At 39.9% G+C, this 17,446-nt stretch overlaps 1 protein-coding gene across 1 annotated transcript in view; it reads right to left on the reverse strand.

Annotated features, from left to right (window-relative positions):
• Positions 1 to 2,010: 2,010 nt before the first annotated feature.
• Positions 2,011 to 17,446, reverse strand: part of BTC (betacellulin) — a 41,501-nt gene continuing 26,065 nt past the window's right edge. The window contains exons 3-6 of the mRNA XM_081239333.1: positions 11,406 to 11,523; positions 5,734 to 5,880; positions 3,549 to 3,659; positions 2,011 to 2,100 (exon numbers count right to left, since the gene is read on the reverse strand). Of these exons, the coding sequence (XP_081095459.1) occupies positions 3,551 to 3,659; positions 5,734 to 5,880; positions 11,406 to 11,523 (374 nt within the window). The 3' untranslated portion in view covers positions 2,011 to 2,100; positions 3,549 to 3,550. The remainder of the gene's footprint in view (positions 2,101 to 3,548; positions 3,660 to 5,733; positions 5,881 to 11,405; positions 11,524 to 17,446) is intronic.

The following is a 17,446-nucleotide window of genomic DNA, read 5'->3' on the forward strand; positions in this document are numbered from 1 at the left end:
CTGGAGGTGGGAGCTGAGGTTAAAAAATATGGCCAGGTTGTTGGGCAGACAATCTCATAGGTGTCTACCACACTTCCAAATTCTTTAGTTTCAAAGGAAAACACGTGGTCAGAGTAGACTATTTCAAATGTATTAATGATAGTTGCTATAATATATGTTTTTTTAAGGCAATAATGTTCAAATTTATTTCTATTAACAATTCATGGTAACAATAGAAAATTCCTAAGTAAACATATTTGCTTTGTTTTAAAAATAAATTTATTTTATTACATGATAATACTGACAGTTTACATAAACAAGGTCATTTAACATATGCAAAACAATTATAAAATACATTTTGAAAAGATACGAAAACCTTTGAAGTACTTTCTTGGTAGTTCAATCTACCAAATTTCAAGAAACACCATTAATATTTTAGCATCAAAAGAAAATTCCCAAGCTTGAATTATCTTGAGAGAATCCACTGGTCAACCAACCTCTGTTTGTTTGTTTCAAACACTCTTAGTATCAATGAAGACTGAGAAAGAGCATGAAGGAGTTCAGAGGAGGCTTTTGAAAATAAAGTGAATACAACATGTATTGGTTGAAACGGATCCTATTTCAAGAATGGTCACTCTCAGGAGAAAAAATGGATTTAGAAAATTATCAGTTGTTTCAGTTAGCTCTCATGGATATTTGAGCTATTTCTGTGTTATATATAAGCACAGCCTCAGTCTCACTTGAAACATGACATGTGATAAAAGGTAATAGACAACTTCAACTTTTCTCTGAATTCTCTGATTCACTTTGGGTGTGGAGTCTACACTGCAAAGTAAAATTTACAAAGATTCTGGAAAAGCTGCTTTTCTGACAGGCACAACAGCCAAAGTGTAGCAATTTGAGGACATCTCATCAGTTTTTATAAATGATCCACCCGGCCGATGTAGGAAATTCCATATTCTACGGAATATTGGCTCAATGTGCATTCTGCTTTTTCAGGTTTAAAATGAATCTTTATTAACCATAATCTGGAGTTGAAGGAGCATTTGGCAAGATGATCCCAAGTAATAGATGACTATGGTCATAATTTTATTGCACCAAAATTCACCTGAGAGCAATCACGGGTACTGTTTTCTTAGAAGAACAAATGAGGATATGGTCACAGCCAGTGTCTGCTTGGGTTCTGCTGTACTGTGACTGACCATTTACCCCGGGATACATAGCCTCTTCCAGTGCTATTATCTATCCTTTAGCAAGCATAGACACTTACCTGGTGCTTAAAGACTTCAGGCATTTACTTCCCATCTCTGCTCATTACCTTAGCTATGGGGCAAATCTGTTTGCTTTAGAAATGTAAGCATGTATGCATATCACTGAGAACTTATAAAGGAGCAAAGAAGTATAATGAAAGTCAAGACTACGGAAAGCATCATGGTAACAATAACATATATCCAGGACTCTGCATTCTGAGTTTCTGCAGGAAAATGCACCAGTGTCTCAGAGTCATGGCAAAACACAGTTTAGTGTGAAGTCTTGGGTTATATTGTGAGTTATGTTGCAACAACTCCAATGAAAAAAAATGATGGTTAAGAGCACAAACTTTGAACTTGGGTAAATCTTGGTTCCAGTTTCAGCTCTACCTACTCCTAACTCTGTAAAACTGGGTTAGATTATTTAACTTCTTAGGGCTTGTTTCTATACATGAGAAATGAGGATCATAGATTCTTAAAAGAATTAAGGAAATAACGTATTTCAAACTCTTAGCACATAGTAAGTTTTGGATAAATGGTAGCTTTATTATTAATTCAATTCCTCAGATCTAAACTCCTTCCTACTCTTCTTTTTTGTTTGACTAGTAATCCCGGTGACAAAACTTAAGTGGAAGTTTATTAAAATTTCCCTTCTTAACTGGGTGCTTTTCCCAAATACTATATAATAATGAAATTACTTATAATTATTATAAAAACAATAGTAAACAACACAAATTAACATTACAAACAAAAAGTAAATACATTATTTAAAATTCATTTTGCTAGCTGTTTTCCTGAGACACAGTCTGTCCATTTTCAAATGAGTAAGGTATTTTGTAGCTTGCCACCAGCCTGGAGGTACCTTCATAGACTGCAGGAAAACGGAAAAAAAGAGCAAGCCATTGAAAAGAAATGGACTATGTAATTATAAAAAATGTCTAGAGCCAGCATTTTGTTTTCAATTCATTCGTGTCATTCTGGTAATAAGTTAGGAGAATATTATAATTTCTTGATAAGCATTTACTATACCCTATTAATCTGCTGGGCGTTCCTGGGAAAGGAGATTCTTTGCACTGTGGGGCGAGCTAAGAAAGTCACCTTTCTTGCTTGCTGGATGGGAACAAGAAAGCATGTGGCCTTGATTGCTACTGGCCTCTTCTATGACCTAAGAGGAATTAGCCAAAGATGAAGCCAACTCTTCAACTGGTGAACAGAAAGACAGAAATAATTGTTCTCTGCATGAGAACTCTGGTACAAGCAAGCGTGAATGCTACCTTCCCTCTGGACTGCCAGTGCATATGAGCCAATACATTTCCTTTATTTTAAACCAGTTTGGTTGTGCTTGATGCCTTACAGACAAAACTACCATGTCTGACTGAGCTACTGAGCTAGTTATGCTCCGTCTTCCCCCTTGAGTCTTCCTCTGCGCTGCTCCGTGCTCCGGGGGGGCGGGGGCTGACCTACAGATTGCATCACAAGGGCTCCCTTGCCTTCTGGATTCTCATTGAGTTTGGCTAGTGGGAGGCATCTGCCAAAGATCTGAAGGCAAGAGGAGAGAAGGTTTGGGGGCATTTTTTCTCCACTTCCTGCCTCCTTCATTGTTTAGGTGCCACCGGCTGTGGCTATTTCCATCCACAGCTACAGCTCCTGCCTGGTGGGGTCTTCCAGCATAGCCAGATTCTCAATGCCAAGGTAACTCTTCCTCAGCATTACAGCCTCCTGCAATTGCTAGACTCTGGGAGCCTCAACGTTCCTATGGGTGCCCTCATCCCTGCCCTCCCAGCCCCTTCATCAAAATGTCTTTATTGGATCATCTGAGAGGATTTGTGATTCCTGCTGAAATCCCAAATGATAGAATATTTAAAAGAGCTTAGAACAGTGCTTGGCATGTGGTAAATGCTCGATAAATGCAGTTATTAAAATATTGCTTTTGTTATTTCCTTTCAGTGTGAGATGTCTAAACTAAAATTGTTCTTTCTTGTGATATATTGGAAAAATATATCAAGTATTTTATAATATTTTATAAGAATATAAAATAATGACCACAGCCATGCAGAACTAGAAAGCAGACTGATCTCAGTACATTAGAAAAAGTATATAAAAGTCCACATTCTATCTCTGTGGTAGAGTGACATCCAAAAGAAAGATATGAGAAAGTCTTTTATTTGGCTTCCGATTCTATGAAAAAATATGTCAATTTATTTTTAGATGTTTTTAAACATAATCAAATTCCAAACAATGATTTACTTGATGCAGTTAAGCCCTACTTCACCAGGTAAATGTCACCTGTTGCCCATCTACCAAGTTTATCACACTTACCATTAAGCAATACTAGTCTCTTGAATGTCATCATTTATAGGAGTTATATCTTTACCCAGAGTTTCCATTTCTTCTTCCTTCTTTATTCTTTCTCGATGTTTCCGAAGAGGACTTGGAAAACAAAGTGTTAGAAATTAGTATGGTCCTATTAGTTAATGCAAGCACAAAATTAATCAAGAGAGCCTATGATCTTATTTCTAGACTGTTAAAAATGTATAGGTTCCTTTTTAAAAAAAAGAAAATTTTGGTTCTCTCTTTATCCATCACTTTCTCTAGGCTCACATGATAGCTACAATAGCATCAGTGTGGATAGGGTGTAGTTATAGGTACATAGGAAGAATATGGTACCTAACTGTTGATAGATCTTGGTGAGCACAAGAAACTTTTTCAGGCCAAGTCATTTTACAAACTAGACTGATAAGCATTATTTAATGTGTAAATAAGAAATAGTACAAAATGGAAACAGACATAAGAAAACCAAGAGAGTGAGGGTAGCCTCTGGATATGTTAATTAAGTTTCTAGATATACTAATTAAGGAGTGTGTTAGATATTCTGGGCTGCAGTCCAGTTTTCTTAAAGTAAAATTAATGTAATAAAATAGGGCATTTCCCAGCTCTGCCCCAAACTTGGCCTTATAAAGACTCCTTTTTGGGGCTTCCCTGGTGGCGCAGTGGTTGAGAATCTGCTGCCAATGCAGGGGGCACGGGTTCGAGCCCTGGTCTGGGAAGATCCCACATGCCACGGAGCAACTGGGCCCGTGAGCCACAACTACTGAGCCTGCGCGTCTGGAGCCTGTGCTCCGCAACAAGAGAGGCCACGACAGTGAGAGGCCCGCGCACCATGATGAAGAGTGGCCCCCACTTGCCACAACTAGAGAAAGTCCTTGCACAGAAACGAAGACCCAACACAGCCAAAAATAAAAATAAATAAATTTTTAAAGACTCCTTTTTGCCATAAAGTAGGTAAAATCTTAAAAAATACCTTTCAATTTTATAGGTAGGAGGAATCCTACAGATTATTTTGTTTAATCCTCTGTCTTACAGAAAATAAAATTAAAGTTTAAAGAGGTTAAGAAACTTGTCCAAGGTCTCAAAGATGTTTAATGACAGAGCTGGGACAAAAATCACTCTAGACTGCCAATAGCTATGCTAATGCCTTTCTACCCAGAATGCTGTAAAGGAAGGAATCATGCAACACCCTCCTCTAATAAATACCACAGCCCGAGGGTAAATGTAACAATTTAGGAGGCTTCTCAAGACAAGAAGGTAGCATTTTAGAAAATGCCTTTTTAGCATGCTATGTGGGAGTCCTGGCCTGATAAAAAATTTGATGAGTTTCCAAAACTAACTTAAGAATTATACCAAGCCGTTCTGTCTCAGAGAAAAAACAAGGTTTTTCTTAATTACCAAAGACGAGGTATATAATGAAAAGTAAAGACAGGAGGAACAGTGCAGTCATCTTTCATAAATAAAATTCATTATTTTAATGTGACCAAGAAAAATATATATTTTTTTGTTTCCATCTTTCAAAGTTGTTTCAAAGTTGTGTCATGGTACAGTTTAAGAAAATAAAAGTATTGTTTAGCCTATTAATAAACTCACATAAAATATGATGGACTTTAGGACTAAATAATTGACTTCTTAAATTGAGATATAACTGATATATAGCATTGTATTCATTTCAGGTATGACTTGATATTTGTTTATATTACAAAACAATCACCACAATAAGTTTAGTTAACATCCATCACCACACATAGTTACAAAAGTTTTCTTTCTTGTGATGAGAATTTTAAGATCTCCTCTCTAAGCAACTTTCAAATATACAATACTGTATTATTAACTATAGTCACCATTAGTACATTACATCCCCAGGACCTATTTATCTTACAACTAGAAGTCTGTACATTTAGGTCACCTTCATTCATTTTGCCCACCTCCTTTTTGTTTAATTAGGAGATTTATATAAATTTTATTTTAAATTACAATAATTATGCTCAGAAAATGACAAAAATTATATGTCCTGTGTTTATTATAAGTGCTTCTAAATAAATGATGGCAAACTGTGAAAAGTGATTTAAATCAAAGCAAAAAGAGAAAAGGTAGGAAGGAGGGAAGGAAGGAAAGAAGATAGGAAAGATAAAAGTTTTCAGATTCCCTTAAAATTAAATTTAAAAGTACTTACTGACAGCATGTGCAGACACCGACCACCAAAATGATAAAAATTACCATAACTGCTATCAAACAAATCACCAAAATCTGCCCTCTATCTCCTCTTAGGTAAAACAAGTCAACTCTCTCACATCTCGCCCCAGCGTAGCCTTCATCACAGCTATAAAAGTGAAACAAGAAGAGGGCAACAAGGTCAAAAGTGAAAGACTTTTAAGAATCTTTACTGTTTCTTTTTGAAGAAACTAACACTCTATTCATTACTTGGAATTTTAAAGGGTGTAGTTCCTTAAAAAATATTAAGTTGTACAACCACTGTGTTCATGAGAAATTTCATTCTTTGCTGAAAACCTGTCACCCCTTGAACATCATTAAGAATATGCCTAATATCAATAAACAGGGATGATAACAATTTACTAAACTCTGTCTTGAAAGGAAGGGGGTGATAAAATTCCCTACACAGCACTCCCAAGTGTTTAAATACCCCAAGAACAGGGAATTCAAAAAGCCCCAGGATTTCCCATTTCATCATAGGACAATACAAAGCGTTTCAGTGTGCCCAAATTCTCCTATTATAAATTATTTTTAAAGTATATGGTTTTATATGATCAAACGTGGAACACATAGAAAGCTCCATAAATGTTGTTCTACAGGATTTCTCTCCCCCCAACCCCTAGCCCCCTGGCCTCTCTTTTTAACTTCCACGCATCCGTTCTGGTTCTACTGCTTTCAGAGGTAACAGCTAGGTAACACTCTTCCCTTCACCACCTCCCCAGCTGCATCCCCTCAAAATACAATAGGTCTCGTCCTCTCCAGTTCCTTTATCTGACCCTCTGAGGCCACATATTCAGAACTGTACACCATTCCCTCCACTCTCCTCTAAATGCCCCTTTGTCCTATGGCCTGAGTAAAGTGCCGTGACCAGAAATCAACAGACTCTCCAAATGGCACACTATTTCCCCTCTCATTCTTCCAACTCTGTCAACACAGTCCTGAATTCACCTCAACTTAGCAGATGCCCCACTTCTGAAGGTGCCGATACAGAGCCATTTGACCAAGCCGAGATTTGTCCAAGCAACCCTCAACCCCCTAAAGTTCAGTGATTTAGGGACCATCCATAGTATTCTCTGAATTGTGTGAGATGTGTAAAAGATGACTAAGAAGTTTGTCTGAGGCTATTTTAAAACCAAAATTATATGTTGTAACATCAACACCTTTGCACTAACAAATATTCTCCCTTTTTCTCCTCAGACTCATTCAAAACACAAAGAGACACTGGTCATATACATAATTATTGAAATCTCAGAAAGATGAAGCTCTACTTCTTACAAAGATTCCTGTGCAACCTCATTTTTGGTTGTGTTTGTTTGTTTGTTTCTTTTACGAAAGGATCTATTGCCAGGCCACTCGAGAGTTTATGTTTGTTAAGAGCTAAGACAGTTAATTCCCACAAAGCTTTATTTCTCAAGTAAGGAGATCCCTTACTGGCGATATTGTAGCTGATACAATGCTTAAAAAAGAAAAAAGCCTCCCTCAGTCACAACCATCAATTGAAAGGTGAGACTCAATGCAAGCAAAGGAGAAAAAACACCTAATGCCATCTATTGCAAAATGACCCCAGGATGTACGAGGGAAAATTGCTTCCTGAAAAATAGCTAGGCTCTTCATTGCAAGGTCAAAATAACAGGAAGAGAGCTTAGAAATATCTTGAAATATCAAAAATCTTTTGCACATAGGACTGGAACTGGGGGGGGGGATCACTTTTAATTGCATGTGTGGGAGGGAGGTCTTTGGAGTTTTTTTTTTAAGGTTATCATTAAAATCTACAAATAGAGTCTCTTCCAATTAGCAGAAATGTTTCTCTAACAATTTACTAAATACAGCATTTTTAAACAATAACTGTGCCCATAAAGTACATAGCAATTACTTGCTGCTCTTTTAGAATTTTTTTCTAATTATAAGCTCTGGGTTCAGTTACTCACCCATGCTTTAAATGAATTTCTCAGTAAGCAGTCCTTCCTGTAAGTTATAACCCAATGAAGCCATGTAGCTGGTCAGACTCTTACACAGCCAGTTACAGTGGCTCTCACATTGTTTCACTGCTCATCAAATTAATAACATATCAGCTGATGGTCATTTCAATGGGAGAGGAAGAGGCAAAGAGTGAAAGATGCTAATAGATGTTTAATAAATGCTGAGCAAATGAATAAATGAGTTTTTATTTAATAAACATCTTATAAATTAAAATTAAAAATAACATTTAAAGATGCTATGACCCTCGAGGACTCTGAAAAATCAGGATTTGGGATCGCTATTCTGAAATAATCATCAGACACTGTTCTAAGAGATGTATAAGTATTAACTCAATTGATCCTTATAACAACCTTTGAAGTAGGTGCTATTATGAACCCCATTTGACAGGTGGAGAAACTGAGGTAAAGAGAAAATAAACGAGTGGGGTTGGATTCAAATGCAGGAAGTCTGGCTCCCCAGTTCATGCACCCACCCACATGTAACACTACCTAAATGAATTGTGCCATGTAAATAAATCAAAGTTATGTACCTGGAAACAAACCATCTCCATTCCAAGAAAATAATGAGAAGACTAAGAAGGGACTTGAGTTATTTGAAACACACTTTGTTTTTTTATGTAAAGACAGGAGTCCACAAACTCCTATGATCCCAAGCAAAAGGAGATATTTATGGTTTCCCAAGATAGCGTAATCACCAATTACAAGACAGCTTTGCTTTATCTGTGCTACACCAAGTCACCTAAAAGGTCAGGCCTAAGATGTATACCTCCCATTCACTTGAATGGTACAATTTATGGAACATTTACTCTGTGCTGGGTATCACAATAAGTACTTTTGCCTGATGTATTATTTTGTTTAATTTTCAACACTTGAAAAGAAGATGTTATCTTCTTTTATAGATGATAAAACACTCAGGGGCTTCCCTGGTGGTGCAGTGGTTAAGAATCCGCCTGCCAATGCAGGGGACACAGGTTCAAGCCCTGGTCCGGGAAGATCCTACATACCGTGGACCAACTAAGCCCGTGCACCACAACTACAGAGCCTGCACTCTACAGCCTGCATGCCACAACTACTGAGCCCTCATGCCACAACTACTGAAGCCCACGCCTAGAGCCCATGCTCGGCAACTAGAGAAGCCACCACAATGAGAAACCCGCACACCGCAACAAAGAGTAGCCCCCGCTCGCAGCAACTAGAGAAAGCCCGTACGCAGGAAACAAGACCCAATGTGGCCTAAAGAAATGTAAATAAAATAAATAAATTTATTTTTAAAAAAACATTCAGGAAAGGTGACTGACCCATTGTTAATGCTGCTTATAACTGGCGGAGACAAAATCTTGACTTAGGTCTGTCTTACTCCAAAACCTGAGTCCTGATTTGTGTGTTCTTCCTCCTCCCCTTGATTTTTGTATCATTCCACCACTAAGAAGGTGTTCCTGGTTCAGATTAAGGTCTTGGTTTTGACATCTAGCACAGCACTAGATGAACCATGACAGAGGGACTCACTCGTTCATTTATTCATCAGACATTTCTTGCGCACCTAGTAAATTCTAGGCACTGTGCTTAGCACTGGAAGATGAAAATGAATAAGCCATCATCCCTGGCCTCTAGGAGCCCACAGCCACAGAAGGGATGTCCAGAGAAATCAACAGTGATGCTCCAGGGAAAAAAGCTTCCATAGAAATGTGACTGAATCACAGAGGAAGGACATCAAACTCAAATCAACGCAGGGTCCAGGAGGAGCTGATGTTTGAGTTGTATCTTAAAGTGTCAGTAAGAATAAACTTTCAGACTATGAGAAGAGCTTGTCTAATAAGCCATGCAGGGCTTCCCTGGTGGCGCAGTGGTTAAGAGTCCGCCTGCCGATGCAGGGGACACGGGTTCGTGCCCCAGTCCGGGAAGATCCCACATGCAGCGGAGCGGTTGGGCCCGTGAACCATGGCTGCTGAGCCTGTGCGTCTGGAGCCTGTGCTCCGCAACGGGAGAGGCCACAACAGTGAGAGGCCGGTGTACCGCAAAAAAAAAAAAAAAAAAAAAAACATGCAAAGGAATGTAGGATTAAGGAAGAACATTGGGGAATGTGATGAGAGACAACATGGCTAGAAAGTCAAGCCAGGATCAGAGAAGCTAGGGAGAAAATGGGTTTTAACCTCTGACTGAGGGGGACAGGGTGTGTATTGATCTCAGGCAGGTAGATTACACCCTGTGGTTTTCATTCTAGAAGGCAGCAATATTAAAGAACTGTACATCTATAGACATAGGGACCAGTTAAAGAAATGTACTGGGTTAAAGGGCATTAATATTTTAAAAATTCATTATATTCTCCCAAGTCAGTGAGCAATTAAATGATTTTTTTTTAAAAATCAACTTCTGGACTTCCCTGGTAGTGCAGTGGTTAAGAATCTGCCTGCCAATGGGGGACACGGGTTCGAGCCCTGGTCTGGGAAGATCCCACATGCCGCGGAGCAACTAAGCCCTGCACCACAACTACTGGGCCTGTGCTCTACAGCCTTTGAGCCACAACTACTGAGCCTGTATGCCTAGAGCCCATGCTCTGCAACAAGAGAAGCCATGGCAGTGAGAAGCCCGTGCACCACAATGAAGAGTAGCCCCCGCTCGCCACAACTAGACAAAGCCCGCACGCAGCAACAAAGACCCAACACAGAAAAAGATAAATAAATACATTTATAAAAAAACAAAAATCAGCTCTATCTTTCCCAACACACGCACAAGCACATTTTCCTTATTTCCATACATTAGTTTTTTTTCTTATTCCCCTCGAAGTATTATGTATGTATATGGATTTTTAAATTAAATTTAATTAGAATCAAACTTTGAAGAAGTCCATGACTCTTCAATGTTCCACTATATCAGGGCTTGGAATCACTGTTCTGAGATACTTGTGAAAAAAAAAAAAGAATACTGGGGCAACTACACAGAAGAACATCAGCATTCTATGACTTTAGGTCAAAAATATACTTAAGAAATCATCTTGCTCCTCTACGAGGTAAGGTCTCAGACAGCACTTTACAGAGACATCTTTAGAAGAAAATAAATATTTAAGATATGCAAAAAATTTGTTTGTGCCTGAGTAAAATTAAACTTGGACTCAATCTACCAAGAGTTGGAAAGAGAACTTTCCTCCCAGTTCCCTGCTGTACTAAACAGGCTTTGTGAATCTCTAAAAATAGGACTGATTTCCATGCACTTAATTGACACCTGCAAAAGTAGCTTGTAATTTGGCAGAAATTCCTTCATATTTACATTCACTATGAACCACCTAACACATGCCAGAAGACTGTGTTTGCAGTCGAGTGCAATAAACCCCTGGGAGTTTATTTGAGCTGAAAAGCATCCTTAACCCTGGACAGAAACAGTTTTGCTTGCGCAAGGCAGCAGAAGACACAGCCCTGCCTGGAAGGCGATCTGGACTCTCGCACGCTCATATTTCAGCAGGAAAGTGTGCGTCAGTTTCTCCATAAGTAGTTGTCCAACGGGGCCCCTAAACAAGTGGTGCAGGGAGGAGAGGGGGCAGGACCAGGGGGAACTGCCTCCCGACAGATGGCTGGATTAGCTCAGACCTTCCAGTCCTGTCACCCCCCCAAACCGGCACCAGTCTGTACCCCTTTGCTTGTCGGCTCAGCGCTTCACTTACACGCAGGAGGGCGTCTGCTCGGCCACCACGAAGCGACATCTCCCTTTAATGCAGTAATGCTTGTACTGCTTGGGGCACCGAGAGAAGTGGCCTCTTCGCTTTGGTTGTGTGGTCGTAGCTGAAGAATGAGAAATGATTCAATAAATCAACTCACTTTAAATATACATTTGTAAGTAGAATCATATTCCTAACTGTGTTGCTAGTTTTTCTGTGGAATATATTCCAATCTCTCATTTCTCCTTCTCCCCACACTGACATATGTCGGACTTTTGTGACCCGAAACTAGCCCTAGAGATTGGCTAATGGGGATTGTGACAGGAACGTTTCATATTTTAACTAAGATTTCTGTCCAAACTACCTCTCAGAAACGTTAGTGTTGTTTAAAGGGTAAAGCATAATTGTGATAAGAGAGAAGGCTCTTCTTTCCATGAAGATTGTCAGAGACATGGGGCTGATGGCATTGAAAAGAGAGAAGGGTTTTTTCCTTTCTTTTTCTTTTTTTTAACTTAAACACAGCACTTAGTGCCAGATGTTGGTCTGTAGCTTTATAGAGAGAGTCATCCCTCTGTATCTGAGGGAGATTGGTTCCAGGACCCCAGGTGACACCAAAATCCGCAGATGCTCAAGTCCCTTGTATTAAATGGCATTTACAGTCGGTCCTCAGTATCCCCCAGTTGGGATCCGTGGTTGGGTGAATCTGCGAATGCAGAATCCGCAGATTCGGAGGGAGGGCTGTATTTACTCATTTCATACTCAAAAGAGGCTTGTGAGGGAAGCACTGTTCTAACTGCTATTTATGGATGAGCAAAGCACAACTCAAAGAGGCTAAATCACTTTCCCACATCATGCAGCTAATATGTGGCAGACCTGAGACTCAAACCCAGGCAGTCCTGTCCCAGAGTCCATGCTTCTGCCTACTCCACTCTGGTGCTCTCTCAGGCAGGTAGCTGTCATCTGCTCTCAGCCTGTGGCACCCAGAAGTCCTGCTTCTCTGAATGGGAGATTATCCCTCTCATCTGACCCCTGGAGGGTTTCTCTTGCCCAGAAGGAGGAAAACACTGTAAGCTTCATGTCCAGGATTTCACTCCTACACTGACTTCCTTGTCTTACCTTTCAGAATCTTAATTGCCTAATTTTTCAAAGTGGGAGCCAGGGGGTGTAATATGGAGCGATTTCTCCATCCTTTACATGCAGAAAGTTTCAAGAAACAAGGATTGTCAAGAGAAACAGTAAAGAAATACTAACTAGCTGTTCCATGTGTTGATTCACAACAGACACCTGCCCACACCCAGAGAAAACTGCTAACTAGCCAGCTCCAGCCCAGGGTCGGCCTTTCCATAGTCATGGTATGACCGACAGCTTGCAGGACTCAGACACCTGTGGAACCAGAAGGCCTACAGTGGTCACTTCAGAGGGCATTTCACACTAGGCTAGGTATGACACCTGGCACCCCAATGACATTACACAATCCCTTTATAAATAGCGCTGACTACTAAACTTCTTAATTAATATTATGAAATGAGTATATATACATACATATACATATATTAAAAAATTGCCCAGGGTCACCAGGGAGGAGAATTGCAAAGGACTCTGGATGATCTATACGCAGCAAATTTCTGTGATGCCAGGTCACAGAGTTTCAGAGGGTGACAGAATGTTGTTGAGGCACTGGCTGACCTGGTTTTGGTTGGTGACTTGATTACCAGCCATGGGGACTGCCTGTACGTGCCAGACATTTGCTCCCATGCATGCCAATCAATGGGACTCTTATTGAAATTTCTCCCAGAAGTAACTGCAAAATGTCTCAAAGGCAAAGCTCTGTGTATTTTGGCAAATAAATTGATCAAACGAAGGTCAACTTCCATCCATCAAGTACTTCCTCTTTCCATAGCCCTGTAGTAGGCATTGGAAAACATCAAAGAAATAAGGGATATCCTATCTAACTATCTACATTGGTACAATAGAACAAATTTAAGTCAATAAAAAGCAACAAACCAGTAAAAACGACCATAGTAACCATGGAAACATGGAAACAGTGGAAAAAATACTGGCTTAGGAGGAAGGAAATTAGTGTTTCATTTTCAGCTTTGCCTTTCATGAGCCCTATGTGTCCAGGCAAGCTATTTAAGCTGTCTGAGCCTCAGTTTCATCATCTGGAAATTGAAGATGATAACATCTACCTTAAAGAGCTGTTGAGAGGCTCAAATAAAAAATACATGTGGGGCTTCCCTGGTGGTGCAGTGGTTGAGAGTCCGTCTGCCAATGCAGGGGACACGGGTTCGTGCCTCCGTCCAGGAAGATCCCGCATACTGTGGAGCGGCTGGGCCCGTGAGCCATGGCCACTGGGCCTGCGCGTCCAGAGTCTGTGCTCCGCAACGGGAGAGGCCACAACAGTGAGAGGCCCGAGTACCGCAAAAAAAAAAAAAAAATACATGTGGAAATTCCTAGCAAAGTACCTGGGACAATAAAGTCCTCGGTAAATGAGTTGATTCTAGAATCTTGAACATCTTGACAATTCTAAGAGAAATCTTGTGCCAGTACAAAGAGGGCTTATCTAATTAAAGAAAATTTCTAGGAAATGTAGACTTTTTTAGGAGGAGGTGAGCAAGCAGTTGAGTTGTGGAGAATGTCAAGAGCAAAAGCTCGGGGTCGGGAATATGCCAGCCTTATGCAGGAGGTGGGTGGTAGATTTAATGGATATGGAAGAGACCTGAAGGAGAGCAGCCAAGGATGGCTGTGAATGGAAGTCAGAAACCACAAATGTCAGTGGGCTGAAGTGTTTACCCTTGAAATACAAGGTGGGAGAGAGCTGAAGAAGGTTCTTATGGATTAAATTACATGAAATATGTAAAAACTAAACTGTGAAGTATTTTATCAATGTATTAGACAGGAAAGTGCAGAGTGGATTAAAGTAGGAAGATGCCAAGGGGGAAAAGAGGAATCCAAGGCATATCCGAGCCATGCAGACATACATGATATAGGCCTGGGGCAGGGAAATGGAGGGCAAGGAGATGAATTTAAGAATAGATAATCAACAAGGACCTACTGTATAGCATAGGGTACTCTGTAATAACCTGTATGGGAAAAGAATCTGAAAAAGAATAGATATATGTATAACTGAATCACTTTGCTGTACAACTGAAACTAACACAACAGTGTAAATCAACTATACTCCCATAAAGAAGCAGTAAGACTTACTGACGGATCTCCTTGCTCCAGAAAGGTCTTTTGTACTTTGCAAACCACACCTGACCTTAAATATAAGCCATATGGCTCTGTATCCTGAACTTTACTAATTCTTCTGGCTGTCACACCCCTTTAAACATAGCCAGTCTTTTAATAAACACCATACAGAGCAAGATACCAGAGAGCGCCTTAACCAGCAGCTGCTGGATGCAGTGATTTGATCAGCCATGGTTCATCCAAGCAACACAAATCCATGCCAGGGAAATGTTTGCCAGGCCCTGTTTTGATTGCTCACAGAGTTCTCTCCTCTGCAAATAAGCATGCCCTTAAATATTCCCAGCATTATTTGGATTTAAAAACCCTTCCATGCCACCAAGCAGAAAATGTCCTATGATTTCTCTCTGGAACTTTAAAACCTGGAAGAAAAATTAATCACACATACCGCGCCCACCCCCCCAAAAAAAACCCAAATGGGATCCTCTCTCTTTCTCATGGTAATGAGAAGGATTATCAGCATTCCCCCTTTTGAAATGCACCTAAAATTCCAGTTGCTTTCATCTAATATTCATCAAGGTCACATTATCTGAAAATTGAACAGCTGTGAAATCTAACATTTTCTGACTATCATTAGACCTGATGACATAGGGCAGGGGATGGCAAAATCTACCCTTCCATTCCAGAGATGTTTACCAAGAAAAAGGAAAAGTTAATCTTATGACAAAAGAATGATTAGTCCCATGTATTGTGTTTCTCTTTTGAGAAGTAAATGGTATGGTCTTGAAAATGTAACACCCGTGAAGATTTCCCTGATACTGGGGGTGGTGGAACTTAACCGATCTTTTTCCCTCCCACCTTACTCTTTTCCAATCCACATTCCTCAAACCAAAACCTTCCTCTGGGAGTGAGTTTGTCCCACAAAATTGCTGGAGAAAATTACATGTACCAGAGGACCAGATCGCAACACAATCTTATAAGCAGATGGGCACCACAGGTAACATATCGTAAACTCTTCATGAGACACTGTATTTCAAAGATTCTACAACCAGTTAAATAAGAAACCACCAGGGCTACTGCAGATCAGTGATGTCAAAATTTGATTCTAAGAGTTAGTAAAAGGGATCAGGAAAAAGAGTAGCTTTCACTGATAGTATGGGCAGATAGATAGGAAGCGGTCATCTTCTTAGGGTCATATGAATAATTAGATGACATGTGATGGATTCCCTTGGGCCAAACTAAAGTGGAGGAATACAGCAGACACCCAAATAACCTAGTTTAACTGTGGAATTATCCTCAATTTGATGGATGCTTTGATTAAACAGTGTGATTCCTTAGTCTTTCTGTGCATGATTCTTATCCTCAAGCCAAAACAGGCTTTTTGATGCCTTTGTGATTAAAACTCTTCACAATTGATACATTACATTTACTTTTCAGAAAATCTTCCCTTATTTATTCCAATAATGCTCATGAAAAATCTATTTAATGATTTTGCAAATGATATTAATATCAGCAACTCTTCTGAAATCAATTCTAAGGATAATATACAATTACTATGACAGTGCTTTTTTGGTAAATCTCATTACAATGTTTATAACCTCTTGTATCTCTAAACCTTTAGTTAGATACATAATTCAATCTCTGTGTAAGAGATTTAAAAAGGGATACTAAATTTTGAGATAGAAGTCCCACAAGTGTTATCAAGGAGAGAGAGGAAGGAAAACAAATACCTATAAATTCATCTTCTCACACAGCTATCTGACCTAAAAAATAGGGGGAACAACCAGTGCACAGAAGAGTTCAAGTGGTCACAGCAGAGTCTGGAGAAACGTTTCCTCCTATTCTGTGCAGTACAGCCTGAGGCTTTAATATTCTAAGCATCTTCCCAATAAGGGTTTCTTCATTTTACAACCTCCTTAAGCCAAGAAGGGAGGAAGAAAGTTTTATATTTTTTAAGTTAATTTTCCTTCTTATCTTGCCAACTATCTCTGTGGGACAGGGGAATGTAAATTCATGATGCTCTTGAAAATGTGCAAAATTGGAAAATTTTTTGTAATTGAGGATTCCCATTTGTCTTACATTCAATGCAGTTTCCTGTAAAAATGTGAATTGGTCTGTTTCTCCAGGAAAAGAAAAATAAATCTCACAGATGTACTTATTACCCTCCTGGGTTACTAGGATATGCTTACACGGGGGGCCAATCAGGTCTGATCAGCGTGTCTTTTAACCAGAAGGGCTGTGCCAACCATTTCTGAGCTTACAGGAGTGAGCCTTCACTTAGAGCTGCCCTTTTCATTCCAGCCCTTTAAAGGAAGAAAAAAGAATCCAGTGTTGAGATTTGAGTGTATTTCATGTATCTAAAATTATTCATGGCTAGGAGACAAAGAAGAATCGACAGGGAAAAAATTGTATTTCCTTTTGTTTTTCAAGAGTGCATGTGGGGGCTTCCCTGGTGGCACAGTGGCTGAGAGTCCGCCTGTCGATGCAGGGGACACGGGTTTGTGCCCCGGTCCGGGAAGATCCCACATGCCGCGGAGCGGCTGGGCCCATGAGCCATGGCCGCTGAGCCTGCGCGTCCGGGGCCTGTGCTCCGCAACGGGAGAGGCCACAGCAGTGAGAGGCCCGCGTACCACAAAAAAAAAAAAAAAAAAGAGTGCATGTGGAAAAAGAATGCATGTGATACCTCCTTTGCTCATTCTTCCCTGCTGGTTTGACCTCAGCTCCCCTAACCTCTAAATTTTGCAATGCATTGAGGCTCAATGCTTTCTCATCTCTTCTCCTCTCTCCTCTTAAAGTTTCAGTTCTGTAACATAAATAATTTCTAGAGATCTACTATACAACATCAGTTGCCATAATTA

This window comes from Mesoplodon bidens (assembly GCF_964165515.1).
Source record: "Mesoplodon bidens genome assembly, chromosome: 1".
Taxonomy (NCBI): Eukaryota; Metazoa; Chordata; class Mammalia; order Artiodactyla; family Ziphiidae; genus Mesoplodon; species Mesoplodon bidens.